Source organism: Morus notabilis, unplaced genomic scaffold (assembly GCF_000414095.1).
Source record: "Morus notabilis unplaced genomic scaffold, ASM41409v2 Scaffold1333, whole genome shotgun sequence".
Classification (NCBI taxonomy): Eukaryota; Viridiplantae; Streptophyta; class Magnoliopsida; order Rosales; family Moraceae; genus Morus; species Morus notabilis.
In genome coordinates this window covers 494,159-512,327 of record NW_010364060.1, presented here as the reverse complement: position 1 = coordinate 512,327, position 18,169 = coordinate 494,159, and the positions used below count along the sequence as shown (strand labels likewise).

Here is an 18,169-nt window from a genome sequence, read left to right as displayed (position 1 = left end):
AGGGAATTCCTATCCATGGTCATTTTGTAGGAGAGAAAGGAGGGATGGGTGAGGGATTTCAGAGCCTCGTTCATTTCACCGATTTGAGTTTAGAATTCGAGTTTTGCTACAGTAAAAAGTTCTCAGAAACAGTCACATTTAACTTTTTTACTATAGTAAAAAGTTTTTACATAAAGTCATATCTCAACTCAAATTAAAAACTCAAATCAACGAATTAAACGGGTATTTAAATTCTTCGAGGTACTCTAAAATTTGATTACTTAAAATATGAAGATTTTAGAAGAGGGAATCCATACCAAAAAAGTTTCACTCTTTCCTCTGTCATTCTTTTCGTATTTTTTCCTCCCTCTTACAAAATGTAGAATTAGAGTCCGTTTGTTTCATGTATTCATCTATGATTTTGAATCATGATTCATGATTTTCTACAGTGTTTTTCTCTCACAAAAAACACACGTAAAATGAGAATAATTCTGAATCATGGTTCTGAATACATGAACCAAACGTCCACTTAGTGGTTTCTGTCATTTGCAAGCTGGTGGACTTGCAGGGTAGATTTCATAGTGGTTGCTACATCCCTCTCTCTCTCTCTCAACTTGCGTTTGTGGATTCGGTTGTACTTTATTTGACTCATTCTAAATTATTTCTAGTAGATTATACTGCATAATCATAGTATAACACAATGAGTACGTTTGGAACTCATTTTAAAATAATTTTTTATTTTTTGTATGAAAATAAAAATGAAAACGTTTTCAATCTCATACAGAAATTATTTTTAAAAATGCGTTTGATAATTTTATCAATAGATTATTTTCAGTATAAAAAAATCTATTAATATCTCTCTCTGTGTGCTCAAGAGAGGAGAAAACAGAAATAAAAAAGAAATAAAAAATAAAAAATGATTAAAAGTCATTTTTCATTTATCTCATTTTATATTAAATTAAAAAATTATTTTAATTTCTGTTTTTTGTCTTTAATTGTGCCAAACGTCGTTTTTTTTTCCGTTTTCAATTTTTTTTTTCAAAAAATGTAAAAAATAAAAATAAAAAAAAACTCCAAACACAACCATATAATCGCATGTGAATATGAGTCTTGGCGCTATAGGATGAAACGACAGAGGAATATGCTGAGTTAGCTGAGCCTTTATAAGATTGAAGGAAGAATAGATTTTGAATGCCATGCTTGTCATAAATGGGTGTATTTTGCACCGTAACGAGTTTGAAATTGAAACTATATGCCTAGTTTGTCGTGTATCAAAACAGAAGGGGAAAAATTCTAAAGAGACGATGTGAGTTTTTGCAATAGTAAATCTGTAATCGCTTTTTTTGTTCGTTTGTTTCGAAGTTCAAAGAAAGAAAAAAAAAAAAAAAAAACTAGAAGATGGTAAATTTGGGCATCTCATTGGAGTTACCGGCCGACATGGAATGGTTGGAAATGATTGGAGTGTGGAGAAGAGTCGAGAAGTCTTTGTTTAGGCTCTCATTCTTGTTATTTATACGTTTGGCATTGTCATATGCCAAGGAAAAAAAAATCTATATATACTATAATATTTCTTTATTTGTGGGTATTATTGTGATTAATTTAACGGTTATAATAAATTAGATATTTAATTAAAAAATAAAATAATTATTGAAATTGAATTCTTATCATTATCGGTAGAGACGTAATTATTAAAAATTTATTCACACATATAAGAAAAACAAATGGGGATGTATCATTTAGGCCTCGTTCGTTTCACTGATTCGAGTTGAGATGTGATTTTAAATGAGAGTTTTTTACTGTAGTAAAAAAATTAGATGTGACTGTTTGTGAGAGATTTTTATTGTAGTAAAACTCAAATTCTAAATTTAAATCAGTAAAACGAACGAAACTTAGATTATAAATTAAATATTACTTATAAGTAATACCAATCAAACAGATTAAAAAGATATAATATTTTATCATGAAATATTCATTTTGACAAGAAATTATCTATATAATAAGCCCCTCGTTTACACGCGCTAATATTTTTGAGAGGAGTCCTATAATCAAAAGATTTGATTTCATTGAACAATTAATGTCTTACTTTATGCTTTTTGGGAAAAAGAGATGATAATAATAGCCTGACACTGGTTTGGTCAAATTTGGGTGCCTGAGCGCCAGAACCCATAATTAATTTGAGACATTCATAAGGTGAATATTGAGAATGTTAAAATGACATTAATATAGAGTCGTTTATTTTCCACGTCTTGTTGGAATATGTTAAAATGACATTATTTAGCAAAACAAATTAAATTCGTTAGGAACAAATATCTCCCAAGACGTGGCATATATAACCATTAACATGATAAGAGCCAAGAAAAATGACAGTAAATTTAACAAAATAAATTAAGATATCATTTATTTTGTGAATTTGAGTTTTTTATTCAAATTAAGATGTGACATTTTCTGAAAACTTTTTACTGTAGTAAAAAAAATTAGATGTTACATTTTTTAAGAGCTTTTTACTGTAGAAACTTAAAACTGAAAACTCAAATCGGTAAAATAAACGATGCCTAAATTCGTTAGGAACAAATATCTCCTACAGACGTGGCATAAATAACCATTAAGAGCCCATTTAGTTCGTTGATTCAAGTTTTTAATTCGAATTGAGATGTAACTTTATGTGAGAATTTTTTATTGTAATAAAAAAAGGTTAAATGTAACTGTTTCTGATAGTTTTTTATTATAACAAAATTATAATTTTAAACTTAAATCGATAAAATAAATGAGACCTAAGATGATAAGAACCAAGAAAAATGACAGTAAATTTAACAAAACAAATTAAATTCTTTAAGAATAATATATAATCATAAAATTATGTTCATTTTATCGATTTGAGTTTTATTATAATATAAAATTTTAAAAAATAATTACATTTAATTTTTTTATTATAATAAAAAATTTTCACATAAAATTATATTTTATTTTAAATTAAAAATTTAAATTAGTGAATTAAATATACCATGAACAAAAGCCTCTGAATGGTTGGTCAATGCATTTGTTTAATGGATTTCAAAACTTTAATAGCATTGATTGATGGGTTCAGAAATTGTTGGCGTATCCAGTGAACATTGGCCAACAGCCTGGCCAACTGCTCACAACATGGTCATTAATTGACACGAATCAAATTGTCAAAAGATGAGTGTTTATTTCGTTCATTTAAATTTAAAATTTAAGTTTTATTACAATAAAATTTTTTTATAAATAATTATATTTAATTTTTTTATTATAGTAAAAAATTTTCATATAAAATTATTTATGAACTCAAATTAAAAATTTAAATCAACGAACTAAACGAATCATCATGTGTCAAAAACGGAGTTACGTACCCTACTGTTTGAAGTGCCAACTCAGACACACTTTTTTAGTTTTACCCCCCAAGTCAATAATTCAGATATAAGTGCATGGTTGGCTCGCGACTCATTAAGGATGGATAAGCTAAGGGCGTTTGAGAACATATAAATTTGTTAACGGAAATTTTTTATTCAAATTTTTTTAAGAAAAAAATATTGTAATAAAATTATGGTTTGAGTTTTGAGTATACGTTACAAACAACTTCTAATTTCCTTAAGAGTCAAAAAATCCTTAAAAAGATTGTTTAGTTGGAGAGTTTAAGAGGTTTGTATTCATATTGATGTTCAAGTCAGTGTACACTTAAACCTTCAAAATAAAAAGATTTCTAAACCCAAATTTCTCTTGGGTTCTCAGTTTAAAACCTATATGGTTTAAACCAATGGTTCAAACCCACCATGATTTAAACTATTCAGAAAATTAAATAGTTTTATTATTATTATTATTATTATTATTATTATTATTATTATTATTATCATCATCATCATCATCATCATCATCATCATCATCACCACCACCACCACGAAACATATTTAGCTGTCTCTTGTGTAGTCTTAAGTATAACCACCAACAAAAGTACAAAGAAGTAACACTAAGAGTATGTTTGGTAGGAAAGAAAAGTAGAAGGAAGGAAGAAGGTGGAGAGATTTTAGGAGAGAAAATGAAAATGTAAGTTATTTGGTAGGAGAGAAAAGAGAAAGGAAGAGAAAATAGAGTGAAAAATAATACATGTGGGCCCCACCATTTTTTTCTTTTTACAAGTGGGCAAAAAATGAGATAGAAAATGGAGACAACTCATTAAAGTGAGCAAAGTTACTAAATTACCATTTTCTCCAGCAACATCCAAGTAAAAAATTTAAGGATATAAAAGTAATTTATGAGTAAGATTTTTTCTTTACTCCTAATTTAACTTTCCAATACCAAACAAGTGAAAGTAAACTCATTTTCTTTCTATCTTCTCATACTAAATAACATAAAAGAAAATCAATTTCCTTTCCATCATTACTATTTTTCATCACTTTCATATTTCATTTCTATCATATTTTTTTTCTTTCCTACCAAACAAAGCATAATATCCAAGCATTCTTAGAACGTACAATTATAAAATGTTGGGATTTGATTGTCAACTTTATTTTGATTTTTGGATTTGTTGAAATTATGTGATTGACATTATTTTGGGTGTGATAATTTGATTGGTTGGATTGAGATGTGCTGGAGAATTATTTTGGAAAGAATTTGCCTTATTTAAAAACTGTACAGAGTCTTCTTTTGTGAAAAGTCAACATTTGCTTTAAGTTTAGAAAATTGTTGATTTATGGGATTCAATTGGCTGGATGAATCTTCTGCTTCTAAGGAACACGTCTAGGTTCATGTGCCTCTTATGAGAAGACTCTAAGAATCTGTGTGATTAATTTTTAGATTAGTTTTGACAACATTGTTGCAGAAATTTTTGCAACAAGTTTCTGCAATAAGTTGAGTATATCGTTTTGCATTGAAAACTTTTTGACAGTTGTTTTGATTGTTTATTTATCTAAAGTGTCTTGGTCATTTTCTGTATGCCTTTTGTATTAGATTTTTTGAGTGTGAGAGATTAGAGTGTGCAATTGTAATTTCATTAATACTTCAGAGAAGGATTTTTAGTTTTTCGAGAGAGAAATTTTGTTGAAGGGATTTCAATATTATAAGTCGAGAAGATCTCATTGATCAAATCTCTTAAGAAATTACAGTTCATAGGCGTCTTGTCTTGAGAGGGAGTCTAAGTTCAATTGAGTTGTAAGTTTGAGTTTGTAGTGGACTGATCATCATCTGGGTGTGGCCCTGCAGAGTAAATGGTTACCGAACCGCGATACCAATCTCTTGTGCCTATTTTCTATTTCAAGTTCAATGTTTATTTGTGGAATCAATTTTTAACAACAAACTTAGTAAATAGACCAAACCGGTATCAACATAAAATAAAAATAAGAAAAAAATCACCAAAATGAAGGTGTCACAGGCTCTAAAATCTCTTCCCTCCCTGATCTTCTTCCTCCTCCTCTTTGTAACTCCAATATGTTGGGAATGGACAATATGCTCTCTTGAATGGTGTTGGAAAAATAAAAATTCTAAAACTAAAAATAAAAATCCAAAGACTAAAATTCTACAATTCTAATAATAAAATTCTCTCTCTGTTTTTTTTTTTTTTTTTTTTTCATCTCTTTTCTCTTCCGTCTTACTTATCCTCCCTACTAGTTGAAGAATGAGGTAGAAAAACCCTCAAGCTCCTTCAAAACCCTCCAAATAGAGAGAAAAGGGGAGGCCATATATAGGACGACTACAAAGCGGCTAACATGTGGCAGGTATTGATGGGCGGGCAGCCGCAGGGACGGTGGTCGGCAGTGGCTTGGTTAAAGGAGCCCCTTTCACCTTTTTCAATTACACAAATAGAAAAAATAATTATTTTAAAAGGGAAACTAACTAACAACAAAATAAAATCAATACCAAACTAAGAAAAAACAAAGTAAAATTACACTAAAATAAAATAGATTAAAATGAAATCAAACTAAAATAAACCAAATTAAAATACACAAAATTAAACTAAAAGAAGTTAAAATCTCAAGAGCATAGCTCAATTAAATGCATAAGAAAAAAAGTAAAATAACACTATTCATAGAGTTATGTATTTTTACAACTGTATTGACAATCCTATACACACACATATGTACACGTGTGTGTGTATATATATGTGTATATATATACGTACGTACTTTAGTCCTCTTAAGGGGTTATACTTTTCATTAATATATAAATAAGAAGCATAACATATTCATTTACTATATGAAGCAACGACATCTGAGAAGTGTAAAAAAAAAAAAAAAGAAAAAAATGTTACGTCTTTTTAATGTCATGTTACTTAAATAAGAATCATGTTATTTTACACATATATGTTACATTGGAAGTGGTACTTCTAAATGTCGTGTTACTTTAAAGAACCCTAAAAACACACACACACACACATATATATATATATATATACACACACATACACACACACACACACACACACATATGAATATAATAATAAAACAAACAAGTTATAGGATCAGTTGTTTTACCGTGGATTGGATAAGATTCAATAAATTTTTAGATATCCTTGAACTACTCCCAACAAACTATAGAGTTAGGGTCCCATCTTGCAAATTGGTAATTACTCGACCCCTTTCTCTCAGCCTATAAATAGGCAAAAAATGGAGATCGGTTTTCCTACCAGTGTCTAACACTTCCACTTATAGTCATAGTGCTAGAGTCTTTTGCTAAGTAAAAATACAATGGCTTCTAAGGTTTTCTTTCTGCTGGGTCTTTTATTTGCCATTGTTCTTGTTATCTCATCCGAGGTGGCAGCTAAAGACGTTGCCGAGACTTCCACTGACGAAAATGCAGGTTAGGATTTTGTCTCTTTAAATATTAAAAATCTGTAAAAAAAATAGTAAGATTTTTATTTTAATGTGCTAATTAACATATGTAGCCAATTTGTTTACCAGAGTTTCGTACGTGTTATTATAATAAGTTTCCATCACATTTGCTTTGCAGTGGATGCCGCTGATGAAAAGGCCAATGGGGTGGGCGATGCAAAACACGGTGGATATGGAGGATACCCTGGCGGAGGCAACTACGGCGGTGGCCGTGGTGGTGGCGGTGGCCATGGTGGTTACGGTGGTGGTGGCGGTTATGGCGGTGGTTCCCGTCGTCGTGGCTGCTACCATGGTTGCTGCAGGCGCAATTATTATGGAAAAGGCTGCTCAAGGTGCTGCAGTTATGCTGGCGAAGCTGTTGATCATGAAGTAGCCGCAGCCAAACCCAACAATTAAGGCAGCTCATATGCAACCTATCTAGAGTTTAAATATATACATATACGTATATATTTCTATGTATAATAAGCATGAATGTAAGAATGTATGGTTCTTTATTCGTGCATGGTTTTGTATACCACTAGTGGTATACTCTAGCAGCTTGTTGCATGTAAGAATGTATGGTTCTTTATTCGTGCACGGTTTTGTATACCACTAGTGGTATACTCTAGAGCTTGTTGCACTTCTCAATAAGTACTCGTACTATAGTCAATGAAATGCTTGTTGACTTTTATTCCCAGTATGCAGTTATAATAGGAAAAAAGAGAAAAAAAATGTTTAGTTGATAGATTCAGAATTATTCTTAATTTATGTATGTTTTATGTGAAAGAAAATGTTGTAGTGAGTCACAAATCATGATTCGAATCATGACACGAATTTACTAATCAAACGCAAAATAAATCTCAGTAGAAAAAATTAAGAAAAAACAAAAAACAAGAATATATAGGGAGTTAATACCATGTTGACTCTACTAAAAACTCTAAAAAAGTTTAAAAATAAAATGAAAAAAGTATTGAAATCGTTGGGGCACATATTAAAAACTACTACAAAATTTAATATTTTTAATTATTTTTTCCCCCCACTAGGCCCTAATTGGCTTTGCACGAGTGTCGCATTAAATTATCTATAAAATGGACATAATACTTGTGCCTGCATGAAGAAGCTACAGGTCATGAATTAAGCCTCATAAATATATTATCTGAAGAGGCGCAAAAGTTGGATCATGGATCGAATTCTTGTTAAAGGGCAGACGCTTGTTCTTCGCATAATAACAAGATTAACAAAAATCATTATTATATATATATATATATATATATTTTTTTTTTTTTTCACAATTTGAGATTAAATCCTATAACGGATGACGGCCATTTCAAACTTATCTTGACTTGATCAGAATTAGTAGCAATATATTATAGGCACTGATTAATTATTTTTGCGATGGAAACATTAAACAACACTTGACGATGGCATCGACGGTGGAAGTTGAGGTTTGTAAAAACCATGATCAACACACAGAGATGTTGCTAAAATTACAAAAAACAAAAAAAAAAAAAATTCAAAAGATAAAAATCAGCTACAAAATCTGGTACTTCAATTTAATTTCATACTTCTTGTTGTAGTTTGACAAAGTTCTAATTCTTTAGTTGGATTTTGAGATGATATTAAAGTTCTAATTTTTTATATCATCATGCTTTTAAGAGCTCATATATATAGGGTCCGTTTAGTTCGTTGATTCGAGTTGAAGTGTGACTTTATGTGAGAGCTTTTTACTATAGTAAAAAAGTTAGATGTGACTGTTTTTTAGAGCTTTTTACTGTAACAAAATTTGAATTCTAAACTCGAATTAGTAAAATGAACGGGACCTGTAAGCTACAATTTTCAAGTATATTAATAGGCGTCTATTACAGATTTGGAGGTCTCTTATTTGTTAATTAGTATGAACCCCCCCACCCCTTCTTTTCTTCTGAAGAATTATTGGTCACACTCGGTATATATAAATGTAAAATTTGGTTTTAAAAAAGTTTTGATTTTTTTTTGAATTTTTTTTGAATTTTTTATTTTTCAGATGCCTTACAGCCACTTCATTCTTAAAGATAATAAAGAAATGCACGCTACCTTTAGCGGCCAATCACGGATCATATCTTTTTTTCTTTTTTCTTTTCTTTGTCTAGTATATCAAGTTAGTTTCAAAACGCACGCATTTGAAATATTGTCTACAAATATATATATTTGAAAAGGTTTTCCTTTAAAAACAAGGAAATTCAAGCATAATAAGGGACGTTTATATAATATAAAATTATAGTTTTTGTGTTGGAATTACTTCACTAGAACAAAAGAGAAAAGAAATAATAGAGAAAAGAGAAAAATGATAGAGAGGAATGATGTTTAATGTTAACATTATCATCTTAATTACCCTTGTTCTATATGCCAATAGTCATAAAAAATCCTATTAATCCTTCTTATATACTTGCTAATTCCTCCTCCAAGAGTCATGCTCATATTTGTCTGTTGCCAACTCCACGAAAAAGAAGAACCCTTTGCACATATTGGGCAAGGAAATTGTGTATTAAAGCCTTTGGAGATTTAGTAAGAAAAGGAAATGCTAAACCATATTTGATTTGTATGACTAAAAAACTTAGAGAATGCATGGCTAGCAAACAACCTCTATTGCCAGAACATATAAAACTTGATGATATTCACCACAAATAAAACTGAATTTTATATAGTAAGACTCCATTCTTTATCTCATGCATTTTTCAAATAAATGTAGCCCGTTTAGTTGGAGGATTCGTCCTCTGATTCGAATCACGGTTTATGGTTCGCTACAGTATTTTCTCTCACAAAAAATACACGTAAATTGAAAATGGTTCTAATCTTATGGTTCTAATCCATGAACCAAACGGGCTCGTAATGGTCCATATATAATCACGATCTTTGTCTTTTACATCCCGTCTGGTTTATCCTTGGGAGATTTTTTTGTCTACTTTCACGTTCTTATGTTTTTTCGTTAAATTTTTTTTTTCCTTTTGTTTGGGTTGGGGTTTCGCCTTTATCGATCGACCTTTTTAATTCTCTTATTTCTTTTTTTTTTTTTATCATTTATATTCAGATTGTAGGCTGTGTAGAAATTGCATTAGATGTGCCAATATTTTTGGATGTGTCATCATGAATGCATGAGTCTATCCAATTTATTAAAAAAATGTGAAAATTTATAATTGGGAATGCCTAATCAAAATTAGGTAATTATTTGGACATACTTCTACCTTTTCCATTCTAATGTAGAATTATTTGAAAGTAAACAAGAATACATATATATGTGTGTGTACAATTTTGAATGGATATTTATAAGGCATTGATATATCTAAAAATTATCTCCTTTAAATCCTCTCATATTATTTACCCTACAAGATCATCCGATCTATGACCCTAAGATTTTAAGAATCAAACCATTATTATTTTTATGATAATAAAAGATTTTCATAAACTCAAGATTAATAAAGAGTAACTCGAGAAGTTCTAAGCACTGACAATATGAGTGAAGTTGGATTCTAGGAATGAGCATAGGTTAAAGACAAACATCAACAAGAGATGAAAAACTAGGTTAAGATTTATTATACATATTGTCTGATATTAGAGCATGCACAGAATTCATTTCAAGATTTTTGGCTCAAGTTTTCATTTTAATTGAGAGGTCAAAAAAATTATATGAGTTAGGCCATAAATTCTTTGTGAACAGTAAAATTGAAGGTTAAATATTTTTAAAAATTCAAAATAATTTTACAATTCATTGGACATATTCTGCAATATTTTTCTACAATTTCGAATAATTGAAATCAAATTATGTGCCTATGGTTAAATAATTTATAGAAGAGTATTGTGTTGAAAAATACGAATTTATGAAATTTTTGGAGTACATAGTTGGTCAACTATTCAATTTATTAAAATCGTCGGATCAATGTCTTACAGCTTAAATAAAAATAAATATAATTAATAGGTAAATTTTAGAATAACCATTAAAACTACACCTATATATATATATTTATATATTCTAAACGTCTCCAAAAGTCCAAAATAGCTTCAAAATATTTCTAAGAAAGAAAATCAACTACAAGCCAAACATGTTTTGAATTTGGTGGGTGTGCACCTTACATCTTCTAAGCTTACACAATGTATATCAAATCATAATAAACAACATTTGACCCTAAAGTTAATTACCATTCTTAGTTACCGTTCCAGGTTTATCGGTTCTTTGTTAAATTCAATGTTTATAGGTTGCCTAGTCCTTGGTACATAGTGATAGTTGTTCCAACTTTCTTGAAAAGATTGGTGGTTTTAGAGGTTGTGATGAGTCTCGGGGTAGAAGAATTGCCCGGTTGTAAAAGACGTGATAATGCTGAAAGACGATTGGATAGTGAAAGAGGTAAAATAGTGACGATTGGCAACAATAGATGTAGGCAGTTTTTCAAAACTAAGCTCGTTTGGTAAAGGGATTCGTTCTCTGATTTAAATCATGATTCGTGGTTCACTACAGTATTTTTTCTTACAAAAAATACACGTAAATCGAAAATGATTCTAATCACATGGTTCTAATCCATGAACCAAACAGGCTCGTTACACACTTCTTCCCTCATACTATTTATTTCATCGCATTAGGCAAGTTGTTGTGTGAGTAGTGTCGATCGTGGGTTAAGTTTTGGTGGAGAGTTTCGTAATAAAACTTGTGATTCTATTAGTTTTAGGTATCGTTCATTTCACCGATTCGAATTTTTAGCTTTAGGTTTTAACGGTTAAAAATTTTCAAAAAATGTAACAGCTAACTTTTTCTGTTACAGTTAAGAATTCTCAGAAAATGTCATATTTCAACTCAAATATGTGAAACGAACGAAGCCTTAATATATAAAAATTCAAAGTTCATAAATCCTTATACTTTCGCTGGAGCGTTCAATACCTGTACTTTTCCTCTTTTGGGCTTTGGTCACGTTAAATAACCAAATTATTATTGTTATATCTATTTTTTCTCAACATACAATTGTTGTCAGTATAGGCTACTAATAGTTCTATTTGCTGGTGTGTTTGAGAGGTTAGTTAATTACTAGTATTCCTGTATCTCTGGTCTAAAGAGTAATTAAAGAAATGATAACACATGAATCTATTAATTATAAAAAAAATAAAAATAAAAAATATGAATCTATTAATTAATGTTAAATGTCACAGACAAACTTCATGGTCAAGAAAAAATATTACACGCTACCTTTTGAAATATTTCATAAGTTCTTATACCATTTATTTTTACGTTACATTTTTATTTGTTGTACAAACGTGTATACAATCAGCTCATGATGTACACCTTAAAATGATACATATGCATCGATATTAATAATAACATTCCCGCTAACTTTTCAAATTAATAATATTGTATGTTACACTTTTAAAAAACTTAAATATAAACATTAACCTTGGAAAGATGTATTATTAATATTATTATTATTATTATTATTATTATTATTATTATTTAGAAGAGAAAGATGTCTTTAGTTATGACATCTATACATCGTTAAAAAAATATTGTCAACAAAACTAATTTTGAAAAAGTTTTTCGATCCCATAAATAGAAAAAAAAAAAAGGAAAATGAATCTAAAGCAGGCATGCATGACGGAGATGGTGCTATAAATATGGAATTTGTGTTATCTTATTCCCTTGACGAAAACCAACCCAAAAAAAAAAAAAAAAAGAACAACAAAACAAAACAGAAAGAAAACGAAGAGTGACCATGAATAGAAAAAATATAAAAAAAATCGCAATAATTATATATTTTTCTGTCTCAGTTATTAGTACTGTTCCACCTGTGGTATATGCAAATTATAATTCTCTAGGTTTTTATATACGTCCTGAATATCGGTGCAATCTTCCTTCAGTAAATCCGTCTTTTGAATTAGCTGAAAATCGTGATTCGCGGCTTCCAATTCCGATAAAAAGAACGATCCTTTGCAAAAGGTGGGCCCGTAAAGTTTGACCTCGTTCATTTCAGTGATTTAAATTTTCAGTTTTAGGTTGTTACAGTTAAAAATTTTTAAAAAATATCACATCTAATTTTTTCTGCTACAGTTAAAAATTCTCATAAAATGTCACATTTTAGTTTGAATTAAAAATTCAAATTCGTGAAGTGAACGTGACCTTTGTTTATCATGATTTGAAGAATTCGTAAGACGAGGAGATACTGAACCATATGTTCTTTGTGTTCGTGGAAAATATAAAGATTGCCTAATTAGTAAGGATCCTCTGTTGCCAAACAACTTATTCTATTAATTCGCCATTTTTCTCAGCTTGTAATACAATTATGAAAATTATATATATATATATAAATACATGTATTTGTATTGTATAATATAGTTATAAAAATGCACACATACATAGGGGATTGTTTCAGTACTAGATTACGTATGTTAAATATTTTTGTTACTTTTTCTGAGAATATTTACCTTATTTTATGTATGTTACATGACTAGATGCTAGCTTAATATTCAGCAAATTATGCGATATTGGGTGGGGAGGAAAAAAAAAAATTATGCGAATTTAATTGCATTGGGATTTTTTTTAATCATTTATGTCCACGTGTTGCTCTCTGATATATCTTATGTCATTTTTATTTTGATTTGGAGATTTATTCTCCTAACCTCAATGTTGAAATACATGTGGACCTATTATAAGTAGCAAAAAAGAAATACATGTGGAATTTTTCTTAGGCTAATATGAAATATTGCAATATCTTATGGCACATTTAAAGTAAACTTTTAGTATGAACTAATTTTAATTAGAGCCTTATATATAGTGTACTTTTCTAAAACATGTGTAAATACTGATATATGAAAATTCATAAAACATAATGGAAAGAGGTTTTAAAATATTTGTGAAACATTGATCAAGAACTCAAGTTGATGATATTTCAATTTAGATGATCAAGCACATAAATAATCTCTGGGTCTTCTATGCTATAAATCCTCTTGACGTTTGGTCATCTCCTTGAAAGCCACAATACTATGTAGAATCAATTTGATGACTTTTTTTTTCTTTTTTTTTTTTTTTGAAAAATAATTGTCTAATACACCTAAAACAAGTTGTCACAAACTGTTTATGTTTTAGAAATTTGACCAATTTTTCCCCCAACGATTATAAGGCGGCTGTTATAAAATCCAAACATTTGATTTGAAGAAACCGTCATTAAATGTCCCATCAAACAATCAAAGAGCTCGCAACTCAGATATCTTAAAATAAAAAACCCAAAAGTTTGAACAAATAATGGCCAAGAAACTCCTGCAGTAGCCTCAATCCACTCCTTGCTTTCATCCTATAGTTGCCGCTATTTTTAATTAACTTAGTGCGAGGATGTTTGTTTTCTATATTCGTCTCTGATTCTGAATCATGATTAATAGTTCTTTACAGTGTTTTTCTCTCACAAAAAACACACGTAAAACGAAAATGATTCTGAATACATGAACTAAACGTTAAGCCGATTCATCCAAAGCCTCTAGTCTTTGATCCTGCTCTACCAAAGACAACATACTCAATCGCCTCTCTATCAGCATAGGCAGGTATAGGATCTCCAAATACTCACTTTACCTTCAAAGTAATGATTTTTAACACAATTACTCTTTGAACTTGTCGTGGTGCGAAACTAAACTCAATTAAGGAAAAAGTCTCATCTCATCCCAATCATCAATTTCAAGAAGCTCTTAAGATATATTAATTAAACTGTTTTGATCTGCCCAGGTTCTTCTATTGAGAATATTTCTCTGAACTCAGTAATTCATAAGAATTTGATGGTGAAGATATAAAGCTAATGCTCCTGATCATGGTTCAGCCATTTTTGAGAAGCCAAATGTCCTCAAAGTCAATTTGTACGTTTCTTAATGAGTATTATTGTTTTAAGGGTTACTTCAATATTTATTCATTAATGAGTATTATTATTTTAGTAATAAGATATTGATCTGACAGTTGTAATAAATTAGATAGTGGACCAAGCAGTTGTAATAAATTGGATAGTGAACCAAAAAAATTTATGACAATTAATGAAATTTAATTTAATTTGATTCTTATCACGTCACGTTATCAATTTTCTATATTTAATAGGTACCCAACTATAAAAACGTAACTATTAAAAACTAATCTATATATATGTATGCGCGCGTCCTTGAAGAAGCTATAAAAATTTGAAATTAATCTGGTTATAGCTTTGAAATATTATGGTATTCTGTTGATAATTTTTGTTATTCTTGCTATGTTCAATTATTTATAAAACATACTCCACTTCTTATGTGCATTTGTTCATTGAGCTCACGTGCATCGTGCAATAACATTTGTGATTGATTGATTTGCTCTTTTAAGATAAGCTTAACAATGTAATACAAATAATTATCCATCCTTTTGTAGATTCATGTTGGGCATGTGCCATGATTCAGAGTATTGAAGTGCAGAAGGTGTTGGCATGAGTAAGGAAAAGGGGGAGGGGTTGAAGAATAAAGTTTTAATCGATATTCTCCGCAGAGTATTAGGACCCGTTTAGTTCGCAGATTCGAGTTTTTCATTTGAGTTGAGATGTTATTTTATGTGAGAGCTTTTTACTGTAACAAAAAAGTTAAATGTGACTGTTTTTGAAAACTTTTTACTGTAACAAAACTCGAATAAATGAAATGAACGAGGCCTTAGAGTATCATAGATTACTATTGTGTTTTGATGACTAAAGAAGGTAAGTATAAATCGTATAGAGACAAAGACTATCATCCATATTATGCGGCGATATTTGCCTATAATTTTGACCTATTAAAGCTTTCAAAACTTCCCAATCGTGATATTGAGGATTTATTTTATAAGGTAACATTTACATTCTACTTTATTTGGAACAATAACAAGTTTTAATAAAATATATTACAAGTAGAAGTCTCTTCTCGCCAACAACCAAATCGTTCTTGTTCGCGTGCTTGTTGGGAAGGAGTTTCACGTCATTGTTTTAGTTGAGTATGGAAAGGAAAAAGTTACTAAAGAAGATTACTTGATTTTTTTAATAGCCATGGCTAAATATTGGGATCGGAAGGTTTTGGGTGCATTTAGAACTCGTTTTAAAATAATTTTATTTTTTATATGAAAATGAAAATGAAAACGTTTTTAATCTTAGACAGAAATCATTTTTAAAATTGCGTTTGGTAGTTTTATTAAGAGATTATTTTCAGTATAAAAAACCCATTAATGTATATCTCTCTCTCTCTGCTCGAGAGAGGAGAAAACGAAAACAAAAAATAAAAAATGACTAAAAGTCATTTTTCATTTCTCTATCATTTTACACAAAACTAAAAAATCATTTTCATTTCCGTTTTTTATTTTTATTGCGCCAAACGCCGTTTTGAAAACATTTTCATTTTTTCTTTCTCGAAAAATGTAAAAAATAAAAACAGGATCAATCCCAAATACGACATTTGGGTAACTTCTAATTTTTATAGGGAAGTGTTAACTCTTAAATGGATTGACATTCATTATAATGCACGAGATAAAATACGTACACAGTAGCATAAATTTAAACTACGTTCACAAAATCCATCGTAGTTTTTGTAAATACCATCGTAAAATATGTGATTTTTAAAAGTTAAAAATTTTAAAAATAAACATATATTTTAGCATAAATTTATTTTCTTTTTCAAATAAGAATGAATAGTACAACTTCTCTTTTTCCTATTATTCGTTCTCAATATATACAAATAATGCAAATGTAGCTAACATAATATACTTTAGTATATGAAAAACACATAGAAATTCAAACAAAAAATATAAATAACAAAGAAAACTATAAAATTTTTACATAATCTCATATACATAACATGTAGAAAACAAATACTAGTTTATTCTAAGTAAAGTTTGTTAAATATCATTGGTCTTTTAGACGCAAAGCAATTCAACCGTGTATGTAACCAGCTCAATCTTATATACATTAATGTAAACTTTTTCATTTGTATCATGATGCCAATAACTGCATTTGTCGGTTATTAGCGTCCATGTCATTTTATTATTGGTTTTAAATATTAATTTCCTTTTATTTTTTGTACTGCCCATTAAAAATAATTTACTACAAATTCAATCTCTTATTTCAACATCTTTTTTGTGTAGTTACCAAAGTCGGTAGATTTGAAAGAGAAGGTGCATTATATAAAGTTTTTTACAAAGGACCTGATATTGAGTATAAAATTCTACCTTAAGAATTATTTAGCATAATTTTTTTTTCTTATATTTTAACTTTTAGGTTTTAAGCTTTAATCTTTAATCTCTCAACATATGACAAAGAGTCAATTTTTTTTAAATAATCTTTAATTTATTAAATTAAGTTATAATAAAATATATTACAAGTTCTAATTCTTAACTGTCATATTTTTTTTTTATTTTAGAAAAAATAAGACCTTATATTATCATTAAAAGATATTGAATAGGTTTGAGATTATGACCCTTTATGCATTTTACGTCTCTGTTATAGAAAATAGTATTTTAAGTGCAAGTCCCTTATCACTAACAACCAAACCGTTGTTGGCATGCTTGTTAGGAAGGATTTTCACTTCGTGGATTAGAATATTTATTATCCTCATATAGAGATTAATGGTGTCCATACCATTGACTTAATCACGTATTGAAAGGACAAAATCACTAAAGAAAATTACTTCATTTTCTTAATAGCCACTGTGAGAAATCGGGATTGGGGACTTTCGGTGACTTCTAATTTTAAAATAATCTAGTTCTTAATCATGTTTTTTTTTTGTTTTAATTTCTATTGCATTCCAAGATGAGGATGTATTCTTTCCAATGTAGGATTATTCGTCTTGGTAGTGTGAGAGCGATGAGGAATTATCAGAGCAAGTAGAAGCATAGAAAAATATCTTCTTGCAAACAACCAAATAATGGTGATCACTATACCTGTTGAGGAGGATTTTTTTATCTTGAATTGTGATTCCTAATATCCTAATCCTCGTTGTTTTCGTAAGATATGAAAATGACAAGATTTTTGAAAAAATTTGTTTTATCTGTTTAAATAGCTATGGTAAAGCTTGAGGAGTGGGAGGTTTTGGTAGGCTCTTATTTTGTTCAAAAAAAAAAAAAAGATCCCTAAGGTATGTGTAGTTAGAGTTAGAGAAGTGCCTCATGTGCATCTTAAGGTAATTGATTAATCGATATCTTGCTCGAGATTGAGGGGCTTTTGGTGAATTCTAATTTTTACTATAACAGCTCTTGCTGGGTGGCCATTACTTTAACTACAACTGTGCTATGATACCAACTGAGACGACCAGTTGGTATCAGAGCACAGTTGTAGTTAAAGTAACGGCCACCTAGTCAGGGTCGTTACATTTACAAAGAAGTGTTCACTCTAAAATGGATTGACACT

At 29.6% G+C, this 18,169-nt stretch overlaps 1 protein-coding gene across 1 annotated transcript; it reads left to right on the top strand.

Annotated features, from left to right (window-relative positions):
* The first annotated feature begins 6,592 nt into the window (after positions 1-6,592).
* On the top strand, positions 6,593-7,494 carry LOC21403152 (glycine-rich protein). The gene is made up of 2 exons (XM_010105690.2): positions 6,593-6,786; positions 6,937-7,494. The coding sequence occupies exons 1-2, from the start codon at positions 6,675-6,677 to the stop codon at positions 7,212-7,214; spliced, it is 390 nt and encodes a 129-aa protein (XP_010103992.1). The 5' UTR covers positions 6,593-6,674; the 3' UTR covers positions 7,215-7,494.
* Positions 7,495-18,169: the final 10,675 nt, after the last annotated feature.

Excerpts from the sequence above, each read along its gene's own strand:
- LOC21403152 (XM_010105690.2), top strand. The coding sequence starts at position 6,675 with ATGGCTTCTAAGGTTTTCTTTCTGCTGGGTCTTTTATTTGCCATTGTT. Across the intron at positions 6,787-6,936 it reads TTCCACTGACGAAAATGCAG|TGGATGCCGCTGATGAAAAG; the intron begins GTTAGGATTTTG and ends TTTGCTTTGCAG.